The sequence below is a fragment of the Mastomys coucha genome, unplaced genomic scaffold (genome assembly GCF_008632895.1).
Source record: "Mastomys coucha isolate ucsf_1 unplaced genomic scaffold, UCSF_Mcou_1 pScaffold16, whole genome shotgun sequence".
Taxonomy (NCBI): Eukaryota; Metazoa; Chordata; class Mammalia; order Rodentia; family Muridae; genus Mastomys; species Mastomys coucha.
This window is the reverse complement of record NW_022196898.1, coordinates 65,415,116-65,430,641: the sequence shown is the minus strand read 5'-3', so window position 1 is coordinate 65,430,641 and position 15,526 is coordinate 65,415,116. Positions and strand designations below refer to the sequence as shown.

Here is a 15,526-nt window from a genome sequence, read left to right as displayed (position 1 = left end):
CCCCCTTGGAACTGGATGAAGGGTTATATTTGCATCTTAGTTCCTTGTCATTCACAGGAGGAAGATTTGCTATAAATTACACACCTGTTTGGTGTCTCAAGTAGTTTCCAGAAGTTTATACTTTGTAACTATGCAGCCTGACCAGATTCCTGGATATTCATGGGATATAGGATATACCATTTGCCTTATCTAGAAGTTATCTACAATGGCCAGTTTGGAACATTTTTAAACACTCTCTGGCCAATATGAGAACTCTTAACTCCATGCACATTAGCAAGCATTCTTTATTCCTCCACCCCAATAAAGACCAATCCATGAGGGAAAAAGAAATTTATTTTTTTTAATTTAGTTTTAAAATTTTTATTTGAAAAATACAATACACAGCAGAGAATTCTTTCCTCCCCCACTGTTCTTTCACAAAGAAAACTATGGAAATGTAACGAGATATTTGGCTAGGATAGATCCTGAGAAAAAGAGAGGCCCAGTTAGAAGTCAAATAGACAAACTCTGTCAAAGAAGGTTCACCTCTCTTTTAACATAAAAGAGCCTTTTAAGTTACCTTAGGCATCATCGGATAAGACTTGTGCAGAATTTCTGCCATGCAAACAGATACTACTGAAGTTTTCAGCTTGAACAATTTACACTGACCTGGGCCCCAAAGAAGCAGAATAAAAATGAGAGTCTCTATCAGAAAGGTGTGTGATTGCCTGCTTTTACTAGACTATGTATGTACATATTTATATATTGATATTAGTGCTTTCTTATACAGGTCCTAGGGATTGAACCCGGGGCCTGTGCATGCTCAAAGTGCTGTGCCATTGAATTCCAGCTCCAGCCATTGTTTTAACATATTTTTAAAGGTGCATTTTTAAAAATGATTCTAAGTAGTCACATCGTGGTTAAGTACTCTTGGCTGGGTTTGATTGATTTACATGCATCTTCAATTTTTCCTGGACTTTATCATTGCACAACTTTGGGTTCATGATGCTTAAATACAATAGCAGAAGTGATTTAACTTTGACCCTGATTAGTTCTTTAATTTATAACTCTTTTAATCTGATCAGGTTTAGGAAGATGATAAAACTCATCACTGACGTATGTAATGTTAAGGCCTCCGAGGGGAAAACCATTCATTCCTGTCTGGGTCCTTCTGAATGGATATAGAACCAGTAGCCTTTGAACCACTTACAAACCTAGCCAGCCACTCTCCCTTTGCTTGACATTATGCTCAAGAAACTCTTTATTTCAATCCTAGGGAGCAAACTGGCCATTGTTAATGCTTTCTAAAGAGTCTTTAAAGATTGTCAAGACATGCAAAGTTTGCTCTACACTTCCAAAAGAATAAAACTGCTATAGAGATCTGCAATTCATAGAAATGAGATTTTTTTTGTTTTTAAATTTGGCTTTTAGTAGATGTATTTTGACTTCTGCAGGATTGAAATTGGGCAATCGAAATCCATTTGGAAGGAACAGAGAAGACTTTGGGTTTAACTACTTGTTGATTTCTATTGAAATTAAGAGAGTAAATTAAAGGTTCAGACTAGAAAGATTTTTTTTTAAAAAAAAAAAATCATTTTCTGCACATTTAAGTCAAAGTATCTTGCATTAGCTTTAGAGGTTGAAGAGTGACTCATGACTTCATCCTCCTTCTTCTATGGAGACTGTTTTCATCTTTAATTTACATGGTCACTGTACAGCCTGTCCCTCAGCCTCCTTCCTGAGTGGTAGCTGAGACGCAGAGCTGAGAATCTTCATTTGGACCTCTCTTCTACCAAAAGCCTCACATCCAGACACTAGAACTTCATTACTTTCAAATAGAATTATAAATAGAATCCTAAATAGCTCTGCATTTGAAAGATATTCTTTATGTCCTCCATATAAGTAAGCATATAAAACACTGCAGATCTTCTGTGTCCCTATTTCAACATTTCTTCATATTTTTCTTAAACATAGGTAGTTTCTCAGGACCCTAATGGCCTCTTAATGGCCTCAGTGTCATGAATGTCGAGGCAACTGTGGCATATTTGAGAAAAATGAGAGTTTCAGGGTAAATCTGAATTTAGATTTAACTCTTCCCTTGACTAGCGGTATGGACTGGGCATGTTATCAGTCTTGGCTTTATTTTTATCATATGTAAATAAAATCATCTTTCAATGTTTAATCAGGACTGCCATGAGGATTAAATGATAAATATAAATATGTTTTAATTAAAGTATTAGACAATTACAAAAATACAATAATCATATTTCTAGTATCTTCATGATAGTATTTTAAGGTGTGGTTCTTTATCATTTAAATTGTTTGAGTTCTGAACCAATTAGAAAATTTAATAATGGACTATAGCCATTTTTGAGATACTGTTAATGATGGAAAGTTACTCAATAACAAGGTATCCAAGGTATCGTGGCTGGATTTATCATAATATATTCTAAATATTGCCTGCATTAAAGAATTGCAGCACAACCATTAAACCACAACTGTCAAAGAAAAAGTCCAAATAAATAATTTTAATTATGATAACATTACTCAGTGACAGTAAAAATTGGCATTTTCCCCTTTAAAAGCAGAAGCACCAGTCTTAGAATATGTAGTATGAATGGTGTTTTAAGTGAAATATAGCATAATATAATGAGCAAACAATTTAGTATAGGACATACTTTCTAAAAGTAAAATGATTTCACACACTGAAATCTGTTAAAATGGAAATAATGTCATGCTGCATAATAAAAAAGCCCCCAGGACTTTCAAAATCCACTTCAAATTAAGTATGCTATACTGCTGAATAGATATATGAAAAATTAAAAAGGCTTAAGTAGCCCAAAATAGAGGGTTTCTTTTATACAAATATAATCCATGTAGGGAGTTTCTTTCCACATAGTCACACAGATTTTTTTTTTTTGAGAAACTAAAGCAACCATTTTATTTAAGAATTGACTTATTCATTTTATCATCGTGTTTTTACTGAACACCCACACCTTGTGCTGGGCTTTGTCGTGGGCGGTGGGGATACAGAAGAGAAAGCCATGGTCCTGCTCTTGAGGAGCTCACAGTCTAGTAGGAGGGGGCAGAGAGGGTGCTATCAAGTTTTAAAATTATAAAAAGTCTCCGACAACTTTATAAATTTCCTGTGTAATCAAATAAACTTTGTTATGAATGTATGGTAAATAGGGATGATGTCCAGTGCAGGGAAAAACCATCTGCTTCAATATCATGTGACTTCCGCAAAGGCAGTGATGTGGTTCTGTAAAAGAAAAGGGGATTCCAAAGTCAGAGTCCTGGATCAACTGATTTAACAAAGTCTTTAGCATTTTTGACAAATAACTATTAACTTAATAAAGAACTGTGGCCCACGTGTTTGTTACTCAAACAGTGTTGTTAAACTCACTTCTCTGTTCTGTTATGTAATGTTAGCTAATTACATCTTTTATTCAGTATTATTAATTAACTGAATAGATTAAAATGTTATACCTGCTTTACTCAAAATTAACACTAAAATTTCAGTAGATAATTAATATTCTGTTCACTGTTAACGGAATTTCAATGTGCGTGCTGTAGATGCAGACTAATTGCTCCCTGTGAAACAGATGGTGTGGAGTGAGGTGGGCAAGCGCACAGACTGAAATAGCATTTGCTAGTTGACAGAGATCTACTTCAGTGCTTCATTTTTTGAGGTATGAATTCAGATTCCATGCTACAAGCTGGGGTTTGCTGCTGTTTCAATTTGCTCCAACCTCAGAATTCTTTACAGCCTCATCCCTTTTGCTGCTTCTTCTTTGTTTAAAAAGTCATAAATGATAGAGAAGTAAACCTTTAGAATGGCTAATATTGACATAGATTCAGACCTGTCATATACTGTGTCACAGACACTAAGATAGCATAGTAGAATTTTCACAGTCTATGATTAACCTTGACACACGTGGGCTTGCATTTAGGTAGAGCATGAAGGTCGATGTCATTGTACCACAGCAAGTCACACAGAGGCCCTCTCATCACATTGCATGTTCAGAGAAGCTGTGTTCACAGTTGCACAGACAGAGATTTACGCATGGTTATAGAACAGAGATTAAGCTCAATAGTTGAAGAATAGAACTTGCCAAGTGTCCCTTAGCAAGTGTTCTTTTTAGTCCACAGCACAACAGCAGGCAAAATACAGAGGCATGTCCTTGAGTGCAGGTGTCCCCTGGTAAAACAGTCACTTTGGGTCTTAAAAGTCATTTCAGATGCTGAAATTTAGAAAATTTAAGACCTATTTTGATATTTGTCATGTCTGAATGGCCAGATATAGGTATTAGAAACTGAGCTTTGATGCTGTTAGAGCAACAACTGCTCATTACTACTGAGCCATCTCTCTAGTCCAATTTAAGTCCAAATTTAATGCTCCAAATTCTATGTGAAAAACTCCATTTTACTCTTTATTTCTCTCTATATATGGATTATACCATATAAATAGAAACATGTAACATAATCAAAATGTCACGTAAGCCAAGACTTGACACCAGAATTTGGTGGTGGCTTACTATTTGACAAGATCTGCCACACAGCAAATTTCTTTAAAAACACAAAAACAAAAACAGGAAGATGCAAAAGTAATCCAGAAAAGTATTCAGAATCAAAGAATTTCAGAAAATACAATTTAAAATGTACTAAGGGCTATTTCATTAAGGAATACTGCATTTCCAATGGGAGGGCAGGGGGGCGGGAATGGAAATAAGAATAACAGCAGCTGACAAGCAAACATGTGAGATGCAGCCCTCCTGTAGTTGTGCTAAGAACCTGCACAGAAGGACACACTTTTCTGTATTTGCTCTAGTTTTGCAATACAGGTCCAACACCAGTGCGCTAGTGCGCACATACGTTTATTGCCTTAATTGGAGGTGTTCACAGTGGCTAATCCCCATTATCCAGCCGAAGAGCCTGGCAAGGCAGTCTTTAAAGGATCTCTCCTGTGAGTTTTCTTCTTGATCATCTTCAATATATTGGTTTTGGAACACCTACAAAGTGTGTTTTACATATGATTTAAATTTAACTTCTTTGCTTCAGTGAATGTATCTGTTGCTTCAGAGTTCTAGGTTCTTACATTGTTAGGTCACACACCATGTTTAAATAAGGCTACAAGCATCCTAAAGGGAGAGTAGGTTCCATGATTCTCAACAAATGGTCATGTGAAGATTTCTTCAAAACAATTTGTAAGTGAGTGAGGTCACTTACTAGAGAGAAGTGGGTAAAATTCCCTTTTTAAGTTGGCAAAAAGACCCTGTAACTTAATAAGAAGGTTTAAAGTCAGTGTAAGTTTTTAACACAAAATGGGATGTCTGTGTTCTGATTTACTGACTAGGTGAGGAAGCTGACTGGCCCAGTAGACTCTGCAGGCAAATGGGCTGACTATCAAATGTTTAAATGTGGGCTCCATCATAATAGAAGATTGCCAAGCAATTAGACCACTAAAACCCCTAGCTTTCTCACCTATAATATGCAGATATATTTATGAATGGATTTTTATTAATGTTAAATGATACATACATAGTATTTCTTGTCCCCATTCCAACAATCTATTGACTTTATCTATTATTTATTGTTGTTGATAAAATTCAAAGGAACAAGCTAAAATTAAACATTTTAAAGCATCAAAGATGAAAAGGAAGGAAAAAAGAATTAAACATAGTTTATAAATAAAATTTACCATTTATTCTTTCATCATAGTGTCCACGGTTCAGAAAGCATACAACTATAGTAGCCAAACCAACTTCAAAACCCCAGGGTTTCTTACAAGAAAGATACAGATCCATTTAATGATACAAGACAATTTATGATCTGTGTCCTGCTCCATAAGCAACAGATTTTTATTACAAAGTCTCCTTCTTGTATTGGGTGCATGTGCCACAGGATACTTGGATTTCTAAAATATGAAATATATCAGATCCTGAAAAACATCTGGCACTAATGGTTTTGAATAAAAAGTCATAGAGTTATTGTTAAATCCACCAGCGAGTCCATTGTTATGAGAATGCTGCCTCCATTTTGCCAGGGGAAGTTAAGATTGGATGTCATAATCATAAACATTGTCATACTTCATTCTCCTATTTGTGTTCTTATTTTATTCATTGTCGTCTTAGAGGCAGGGAACATGGACAGGAGAGAGAACAGAAAATGCTTGATATAATGACCCATGCCTACAATCCCAACCAAAAGATAGGATACAGAGTTCAAGGGTAGATGTTGCTACATAAGATCAGCCTGGTGTTACAATGATTCTTTCAGGAGAAACAAAACATCCAAATGAAACAAGCAACAAAAGTATCACTCAAAAAGGAGAATGTGTTCTGTGAGGCCCAATATGCCATGTGAAGTCTTCCTCCTAATGATTTGTGAAAGGAGTAAGATATTTAGTAAAAAGAGATCATGTTTTTGTTTTTGTTTTTTATTAGATGTTTCCTTTATTTACAATATGTCCTTTCCCAGGTTCCCCTCCAAAATAAATAAGATAAAATAAAATAAAATAAAAAACTAAAACAAACCCCGTTCCCTCCCACCATCCACTGCTCACCACCTCACCCCTCCTGCTTACTGGCCCTGGCATTCCCCTACACTGGAGCATAGAACCTTCATAGGGCCAAGGACTTCTCCTCCCATTGAAGACCAACTTGGCCATCCTCTTCTATACATACGGTGCTGGAGCCATTAGTCCTACCATGTGTACTCTTTGGTTGGTGGTTTAGTCCCTGGGAGCTCTGAGAGTACTGGTTAGTTCATATTGTTGTTCATCCTAAGGGGCTGCAAACCCTTCAGCTCCTTGGGTCCTTTCTCTAGCTCCTTCATTGGGGACCCTGTGCTCAGTCCAATGGATGGCTGTGAGCCTCTACTTCTGTATTAGTTGGGTACTGTCAGAGCCTCTCAGGAGACAGCTATATCAGGCTCCTGTCATTCAGCACTTGCTGGTATCCACAATAGTGTCTCGATTTGATGATTGAATATGGGAAGGATTCCCAGGTGGAGCAGTCTCTGAATTGTCCTTCCTTTAGTTTCTGCTCCATAGTTAGTCTCTACAACTCCTTCCATGGGTGTTTTGTTCCCCCTTTTAAGAAGGAACGAACTATCCACATTTTGGTCTTCCTTCTTGAGTTTCTTATGGTTTGTAGTTTGTACATTGTGTATTCCAATCTTCTGGGCTAATATCCACTTATCAGAGAATGCATACCATGTGTGTTCTTTTGTGATTGGGTTACCTCACTCAGGATGATATTCTCCTATGGCCACTTGACCTTTGACAGAGGAGCTAAACCCATCCAGTGGTAAAAAGACAGCATTTTCAACAAATGTGCTGGCTCAACTGACTGTTAGCATGTAGAGAATGCAAATTGATCCATTCCTATCTCCTTGTACAAAGCTCAAGTCCAAGTGGATCAAGGCCCTCCACATAAAACCAGATACACTCAAACTAATAGAAAAGAAAGTGGGGAAGAGCCTTGAGCACATGGGCACAGGGGAAAATTTCCTGAACAGAACACCAATAGCTTATGCTCTAAGATCAAGAATGGACAAATGGGACTTCATAAAGTTGCAAAGCTTCTGTAAGGCAAAAGACACTGTCAATAGGACAAAACAGCAACCAACAAATTGGGAAAAGATCTTTACCAATCTTATATCTGATAGAGGGCTAATATCCAATGAATTTATGAAATTCTTGGGGAAATAGATGGACCTGGAGATCATGTTTTAATGATGAAGACAATATTAGAGAAATTCAGATTTGGACCTGTGGAGTTGGCTGTAAAATTCAAAGTAAGCAATTATTTTGTTTATAGAAAGTGGGAATGCAGAAAAGTAAAACTGAGAAATGAGCTCCATTGGGCAAGAGGACAGTTTATCTACACTAGCTTTGTTGTAGTGCTGAATTTTGTATTAAATCAGAGTCTTTTTTCTGTTCTTTTTTGAGCAATTAAAAGGGGTTAAAAAACTACTTTCTGAGAGAATCCTCTCTCCCTAGGAAGAATGGATCTTTGAAAGGCTTCCTTTGGGAAGTTAACTAAATGAAACGGGGGTCTAGGTTCTTCCAGAGTGTTAGCTACAGAGCTTAGGAGCCTGAGTAGTTATGGAGGATGCAGCTCCCAGACCCAATCTTTAGTAGTACTGGTGCTCATTCTGGGCTTCATGTTGGAGTTTGACTAAATACAGGCACAGCTCCAGAGGCTTGGATCTAACTGGCCAGAGTCCCCACCCAGACACCAGAATGCTGATGGGCTCTCTGGTAGACCCTAGTGTGCAGGCCTTATTGAGAGCTGCAGGATTAGAGGATCTGCTGACACCTTTGCATTGAATCCAAGTTACAGCTTAATATCCAAATCTTGGAAGCTTGATGTGTACCACCTTGAACTCCAGACCTAAGCCAGTGCCCATTGCAGCAGAAATCCCTGGGCTAGCAGTGCAGAAATTTACCCATTTTGAAAGTGCTATAAAAAGTGGCCCTGTGTGGATGTAGGTATACAAACACTTTGTCCTTTAAGGTTTATATCCTTCCTAAGATTCAGCACTTTCTTCTCTATCACACCTTTAGTTCACAGTCTTGGCTACATTCCCAGAAACCTACCACATTAGGAATGTAAACTCCCAGGTTCCCTTGTCTGTCTGACTGCAAAGTTTGACTATGTGGACACTTCTTGACTGCTAATTCTGACATCCACCCCAGTTTTAGATTCTATTTTTCCCACTCATCTGGCCCCTTCAGTTAATGCTGATCTTCCCCAAGCATCTTATCCCCATGCACTTACTCTACCTGTTGGCAAATGATTCTATCTTTTCATAGGAGATGCTACAAAGTATAAGTAGGTGTCCCTACTTATAGGTGCATGTCCTCATCCACCACAACCCTTGGCACTGCCCTCTGTGACTACTTTCAGAACAATCTCCCTCATCACTATATTTTAATCTCACATGATTGAGAAATCTACTACAGGTCTTTGACTTGGTATTTATTCAAGTTTCATTTACTACAACCCTAATAGAAATAATGTTTATATTTTTAGTAACTGAAACTTACCCATAAGTTATTCTCCATGTTTCTTTCAAATTAATTTAACCTAAATGTAACCTTGTTTGTTTTATTCCATTTTAACCTTTGAAAATGCTTTGGATTGGCTACATAAGCACAGAGCAATCCCCAACAAAGAAGAGTTAGAGGACATAGATAAAGAGGCAGATGTACAATAAACTCTTTTATAACCAGTTGCTGATTAACACCAATAAGCTTGCCTGTTTCCATAAAAATGGACTAGTCAGTAAAAATCCAGATGGCCTACTTTCCTTTTTCCAGGTGTGTGTGTAATTTATGAATGAATAAAAGTGTTTATTCATACAAAATCCTGTGTATTAATATTTATATCAGCTGCATTCATGATTTCCTTCAATGACATTCAACCCAAATACCCTCAAGCCAGCCAATGGGAAAAAAGCTGGGGTAGAGGTACCCAACAGAACACCTCTCATCAATAAAAAAGGAAGAGTGGAAAGCCCATTGACACCCAGAAAGGGGGCGGACTAAAAAACTTACATATAATGTCAGCCCACTTATAACACCCTGGGAAAGGCAGAAAGAAGTGCAGGCATAGAAGACAGATCAGTGGTTACCAGGGATGGATGTTGGAGGTGGGCTGATTATAATATGGCAACTGTTCTGGGTAAATTGAAAATTCCATAGCTTAGTATTGATGATTGTTATATGAAAGCCTATTTCTGTCAGAACCCATGAGATTGGGGATTTTAGGAAATAGAGAGATACCTCCATATGTAAAGTGTGTAAAGTGCTTGCTCTACAAGATTGAGGACCCAAGTTTCATCTGCAGAACCCACTTCAAAACCACCAGGTATGGTGGTGCACATTTGTAACCCTAGTGCTGGACAATCAGAGACAGCAGAGAACCTGGGGCTCACAGGCTAGCCAGCCTAACTCACTGTCAGTTCCATGGTGTTCAGAAATCCTGTCTCAGAAACAAGGTAGATGACATCTAAGGGAGGTCAAGGTTGGTTTCCAGCTCTCACATACATGTGTGGAGACATGAACAGACACATGCACACACAGAACGGCAATTTTACAGGGTGTAAGTTACTTCTTATTATACCTGAATTTAATTTTAAAAATAGGACTAACAACCATGAGCTGTCCAAAGGCATGGTACTAATGTTTATAATTTGGGTTTTTAGGTATGGAATCATTATTTCAATATCTAATTGTTTTGATTCCACAAAAAAACTATAAAATAAATGTATTGGAAAATATTCTAATAACACATTTGCAATAAGCTACCTTGTTTGTGTCTATTAAGGTGACGAAGAGTCTGAAGGACCTTATTTTCCATTGTCAAAGAGGACATAGATGCATGAATTATGAATTAAATCTAAAGCACTCACTCCCCATTCAGCATTTCCATTCCTATGAACTTAAATCAATACTTGACCATACAAGGACACATATCTATAATGTTTGCTTTAATGTTGTTAGTAACTGTGAGAAACTGGAAGAGGAGTTTTTTAATACTGCAGAGGCTCACATAATTTATACGGATAATAATTTCTCCACATATGTTTATATTATTGTATAAGAGAACAATCTTATCTTGAATGTGATATCTGAGGTGAAAAATGTAGAATATATTGCCCTCAAAATGAAAGATACCATTTTTAATATGGGCAGGTTTCTAATCCTGGTCATATTAATTTCTCTATGTCTCCTTCATTGTACAATGGCAATAGGATGTATTCTGATGTTTTCTTATAGCATCTGAAATGCCATTTTGTGCGGGAAGTTCCCACCTAGCTTGAGGCATCTGTTAATCTTTTATAGAAGCTTAGCTTTTACTGTTAAGGTTGATGATTTATTTCTTTTATTTATTGATTTATAACTGCATTTAGAGTAACAGATGTGGGCAAACTGAATCATTTGGTATAGAAACCCATGTTCACAATCCAAAAGTTTTTGTTTTTATTTTGTGAGACAAGCTCTCATAGTCTCTATGTAGGCACCATGGTTTTCTTACCTCAAGTTTCAAAGTGCTAATGTTCCAAGGATGTGGCAACACATATGACCTTCTCACAGGGCCTTGAAATCTGCTTTAAGAAAATGTTTCAAGGGGCTTGAGGCAGTAGCTCAGCAAGAAAAATACTTGTCATACAAACATGAGGACCTGAGGTTGAATTCTAAGTACCCAGGTAAAAAGCTGGGCATAGTAGGTATGTCTATTGTTTAGTGCTGCGAGTATGACCACCTAATGCAGCTGAATTGACCAGATTCGTGGTCAGTGACAAAATATGTTGAAAAACAACATAGAGAACAATAGAGGGAGACACCAGGTATAAACCTTTGGCTTTCCTACACAAATTCATACATATTCATGCCCATTCATATACATACATAAATATACAAATGTTTATATGCACCTCACATACATAACACATACACACACACACACACACAGAGAGAGAGAGAGAGAGAGAGAGAGAGAGAGGGAGAGAGAGAGAGAGGGAGAGAGAGAGAGAGAGAGAGAGAGAGAGAGAGAGAGAGAGAGAGAGAGAGAGAGAATTTCAAGCTATCACAACGATTGGATATGGGTATCCATATCCTGTCCATTTTGTTTTGTTTATCTGAATACTTCCTTCTTTTTTTTCTATCTTCCATGTTTTATTTGTTTGTTTGTTTGTTTATTTTTCAGATCTTTAGTCCATCTCAGGGTCTCAAGCACAGTAGGCAATAACTACTAAACTACAACCTCAGCCCTGCATTTTAATTTTTTAAGCAAGGAGAAAGATATCCCAATTGATGACTTTTGCTCTTTAACTCTTTCTTTACCTAAAACAATAAATTTATAAAGTGGGTGAGGGTGGGTCAGTTCCAAGACAATGTGTTTGGTTTACTGTTTATTCCCCTAGTTGTAGCCATTTTTCTCTACTGTAGAGTATTTCTGTAGAGTACTTTCTCCACAGAAAATTTTCGTCATTCTTAGATGTTCCACACTGAGGGGAGAAGTTGACAGCTCTGAACACCTGTCTGTGTATGAATGAGTGTGATGCTGGGGAGAGATTGTTCACCCATCACTCCACCACTGCATAGACTCCCTTAACTATCAGCCAAGTGAATCATATCCACTTAAGCAATATTCATCACCCATGATGCCACGAAGCCATTCAAAAGTAATTCTCATAAAGAAGCTTTTACAAAAAGCCCCTGGGAAACAAAACAAAACAAAACAAAAAAAGAAAAAGAAGAAGAAATCTGGTTGTCATTCTCTATCTAATACAATTCATAGATAGTGTGGAAAAATCAATCCTGAATCCATAGACCTATGCTAGTGTGTCTAGTGCATAGTTCGTCTAAAAGATGTTAATGGCTGCTCTAAGTATTTTTGGTTTGTTTAAAACGTTTTTCATAAAAAAATTTTGATTGTTTTCCCCTTGTCCAACTACTTGCAGATCCTTCCTACTTCTCCACCTACCTAAATGCATTATCTATCTATCTATCTATCTATCTATCTATCTATCTATCTATCTATCCATCAATCTATCTGTCATCTAGGTATCTAGGTATTTATCTATCTATTTATCATCTATGTGTCGATGTATGTATGTGTCTATCATTTATGTATGTATCTACTTATCTATCAATCATCTAGGTATTTATGCATCTAGATATTTATCATCTATGTATCTATGTAATCATCTATCTATCATCTAGGAATCTACCTGTCATCTATGTATGTGTACATATATATATATGTATCTATCATCTATTTATATATGTATGTGTTTATCATCTATTTATCTTTTACTATCTATCATTTATGTATATATGTAACTATCTACCTCTATCTCAAATCAAAAACAGAAGAAATTTTAAAACATGCTTAAAAGTTTTCTTAAAAAATGAAAATCAAAACAAACAAAAGCAGCTTAGACATATATAAGTGTCACATTTTGTTTCCATTTTAAATTTGGTTTTAAAACAAAATAAAATATATGAGAATAGCATGTAAATTTTTATTTCTTTTAATTACTTTCCACATATGCTCAAAACTAGGCTTAAGTGCTTAAAGTATGTATCAGTTAATGCCTATTAACTACTGCGATGTCTAATCACAACTAAAGTTGTCTCATATGGTCCTATAGAACATTATGTACCATTAAACAGTTCCATGAAACAAAGATTTGCTTTATAGAAAAGCAACGGAATCTTAAATAGATGGATGGTTACAACATTCTGAAACTTTAAAGGAATTTTTACCAAGGAGCACAGAAGTATATAATCCTGTTTGCCTTGGGAAAACAAAAGCCTGCCATACACATAAGAGATCCTGAGTTTGAAATACAAAGGAACTGCTAAAAACTAGCTCTTTTCACAGACAAACACACACACACCACAAAATTCTGAATACATTTTAGCTCCTATTTCTCTTTGACTACTGTCATCCTATAATCTGCTACTAAGACAATGGAAAGCTCACTGTACAGGCTTCCTCAGTCATTTGAAATTCTTTTAAATGTTTCTATTTGTATCATTTGCTTCTGCAGTTACCATGATAGTCAGCATGACGATTTCCATTCATAATGGTGCATATCTTTGGGACATCTGGAGATTTCTGGAATCTTAACTACTGCTCATTGCTTTTCACTCCACTAATGGTTTGTTTAACCAGGGTGTTCATTTATATTATTTGTTTCAAGGACTGGCACAGGTTACACATTTGTGATAAGCCATTTATCCTTCTAGGAAGTGTACCTGTAAACTATTCCTTCAAGTTCATTCCTTTTCTTGTCAAGACCTAATTCTTTTCCTTTGATTGATTATTGTGTTATCATCTGATGTGAAATTGATATTTATAGCTGGCTCTATCTACTTTATCTTTCTTTAGGTCCCCAGTATGCAGACAGCCTTTACAGGACCACACATTTCCAATCTAATAACTATAGACAACACAAACACACACACACACACACACACACAAAACTAAAAAGAGAGTGTGTGTTGTATGTATGAATGTATGGCTCCTAAGAACCATGACTAAATAGAGCAGGCCCCTCTCTTTTCCTCCTGGGAGTACATGTGACTTTGGAATGTATGCTCTGACAGTCTGTAAAACCCTGTGGTTCCCAATGCCTATTTCTCATACTACACATTGGTGGCTAGGTTCTGTGGAGCTGTTCTACTTCCCATGTTTTCCTGTCCTGGAGTATAGGCTGAAGCAAGCTCCTACAAGGAGAAAGCTTAGGCCAACAAAGTGGACAGAAATTCTCAAGGCCCAGTAAATTTCTGACCCATGAAGTCTCTGTAAGTTCTATTCACAGGCCAATAGCCAAATCCAAATTAAATGAAACAGGAAAAATGTTCTGCTTGAAGAAGTAGTTAGTGGTTGAGACTAACACTGTCTCCTATCACAGCATCTGTATCTGTTACTTTCCTTGTTCTTAAAGCTGTTACAATCTATAATTGTATACTGTTTTTCAGTATTGTTAATTTCCAATGAATCTCTAAGAAGTTCTAGTGAATATTTCAATTTGAACTGATATCTGCTTAACTCTCCCATATTATATATTCAAATATTTATTTTTAAAAAGAGGTTTATTTTTTTACAGTATATCCTAAGATATAAAGACAATTAGATAACACCATCACTGCTCTGATGGCTACCCTGTCCTAGAAGAAAGGCTTTGGTAAGTGAATGTCTTCTCTACTTGGTGCCTTTTCTCATGTCAGTTTCTTTGTATGTCTCTTTTATTTTTTAATCTACCTTTTTAAAAAGGCAAAATAGTTTTATTTTTTATTAGATATTTTCTTTATTTACATGTCATATGATTTCTCCTTTCCCCTCCAAAAAACAAACAAACAAACAAAAACAACAAGAACAAACTCCTGTTGCCTCCCTGCTCCCCATGACTGCCACCCCACCCTCTCCCACTTATTGACCCTGGCATTTCCTTACACTGGGGCATAGAACCTTCACAGGGCCAAGGGCCTCTCCTCCCATTGATGATTGGCTTTGCAATCTTCTACTATACACATGCTGCCAGAACAATCAGTCCCACCATGTATAGTCCTTGGTTGGTGGTTGAGTCCCTAGGAGCTCTGAGGGTACTAGTTTGTTCATATTGAAGTTCGTCCTAAGGGACTAAAAACCCTTCAGCTCCTTTGGTACTTTCTCTAACTCCTTCACTGGGGGCCTTATACTCAGTTCAATGAATGGCTGTGAGCCTCTACATCTGTGTTAGTCAGGTACTGTCAGAGCCTCTCATGAGATAGCTATATTTAGGCTGGCTTGTCCTTCCTTCAGTCTCTCCTCCATAGTTAGTCTCTGCAACTCCTTCCATGGCTGTTTTGTTCACCCTTTTAAGAAGGAATGAAATGTCCACATTTTGGTCTTCCTTCTTCTTGAGTTTCTTGTGGTTTGTTCTTTCTGTATCCCAAACTTCTGGGCTAATAACCATTTATCAGAGAGTGCATACCATGTGTGTTCTTTTGTGATTGTGTTACCTCACTCAGGATGATATT

At 36.9% G+C, this 15,526-nt stretch overlaps 1 protein-coding gene across 6 annotated transcripts in view; it reads right to left on the bottom strand.

Annotated features, from left to right (window-relative positions):
- Positions 1–315: 315 nt before the first annotated feature.
- Plppr5 (phospholipid phosphatase related 5) overlaps positions 316–15,526 on the bottom strand; it is a 274,811-nt gene continuing 259,600 nt past the window's right edge. For all 6 annotated transcript variants that reach the window (XM_031375292.1, XM_031375294.1, XM_031375293.1 and 3 more), the window contains one exon: positions 316–3,241. In XM_031375292.1, the coding sequence (XP_031231152.1) occupies positions 3,209–3,241 (33 nt within the window). In that variant the 3' untranslated portion in view covers positions 316–3,208. The remainder of the gene's footprint in view (positions 3,242–15,526) is intronic.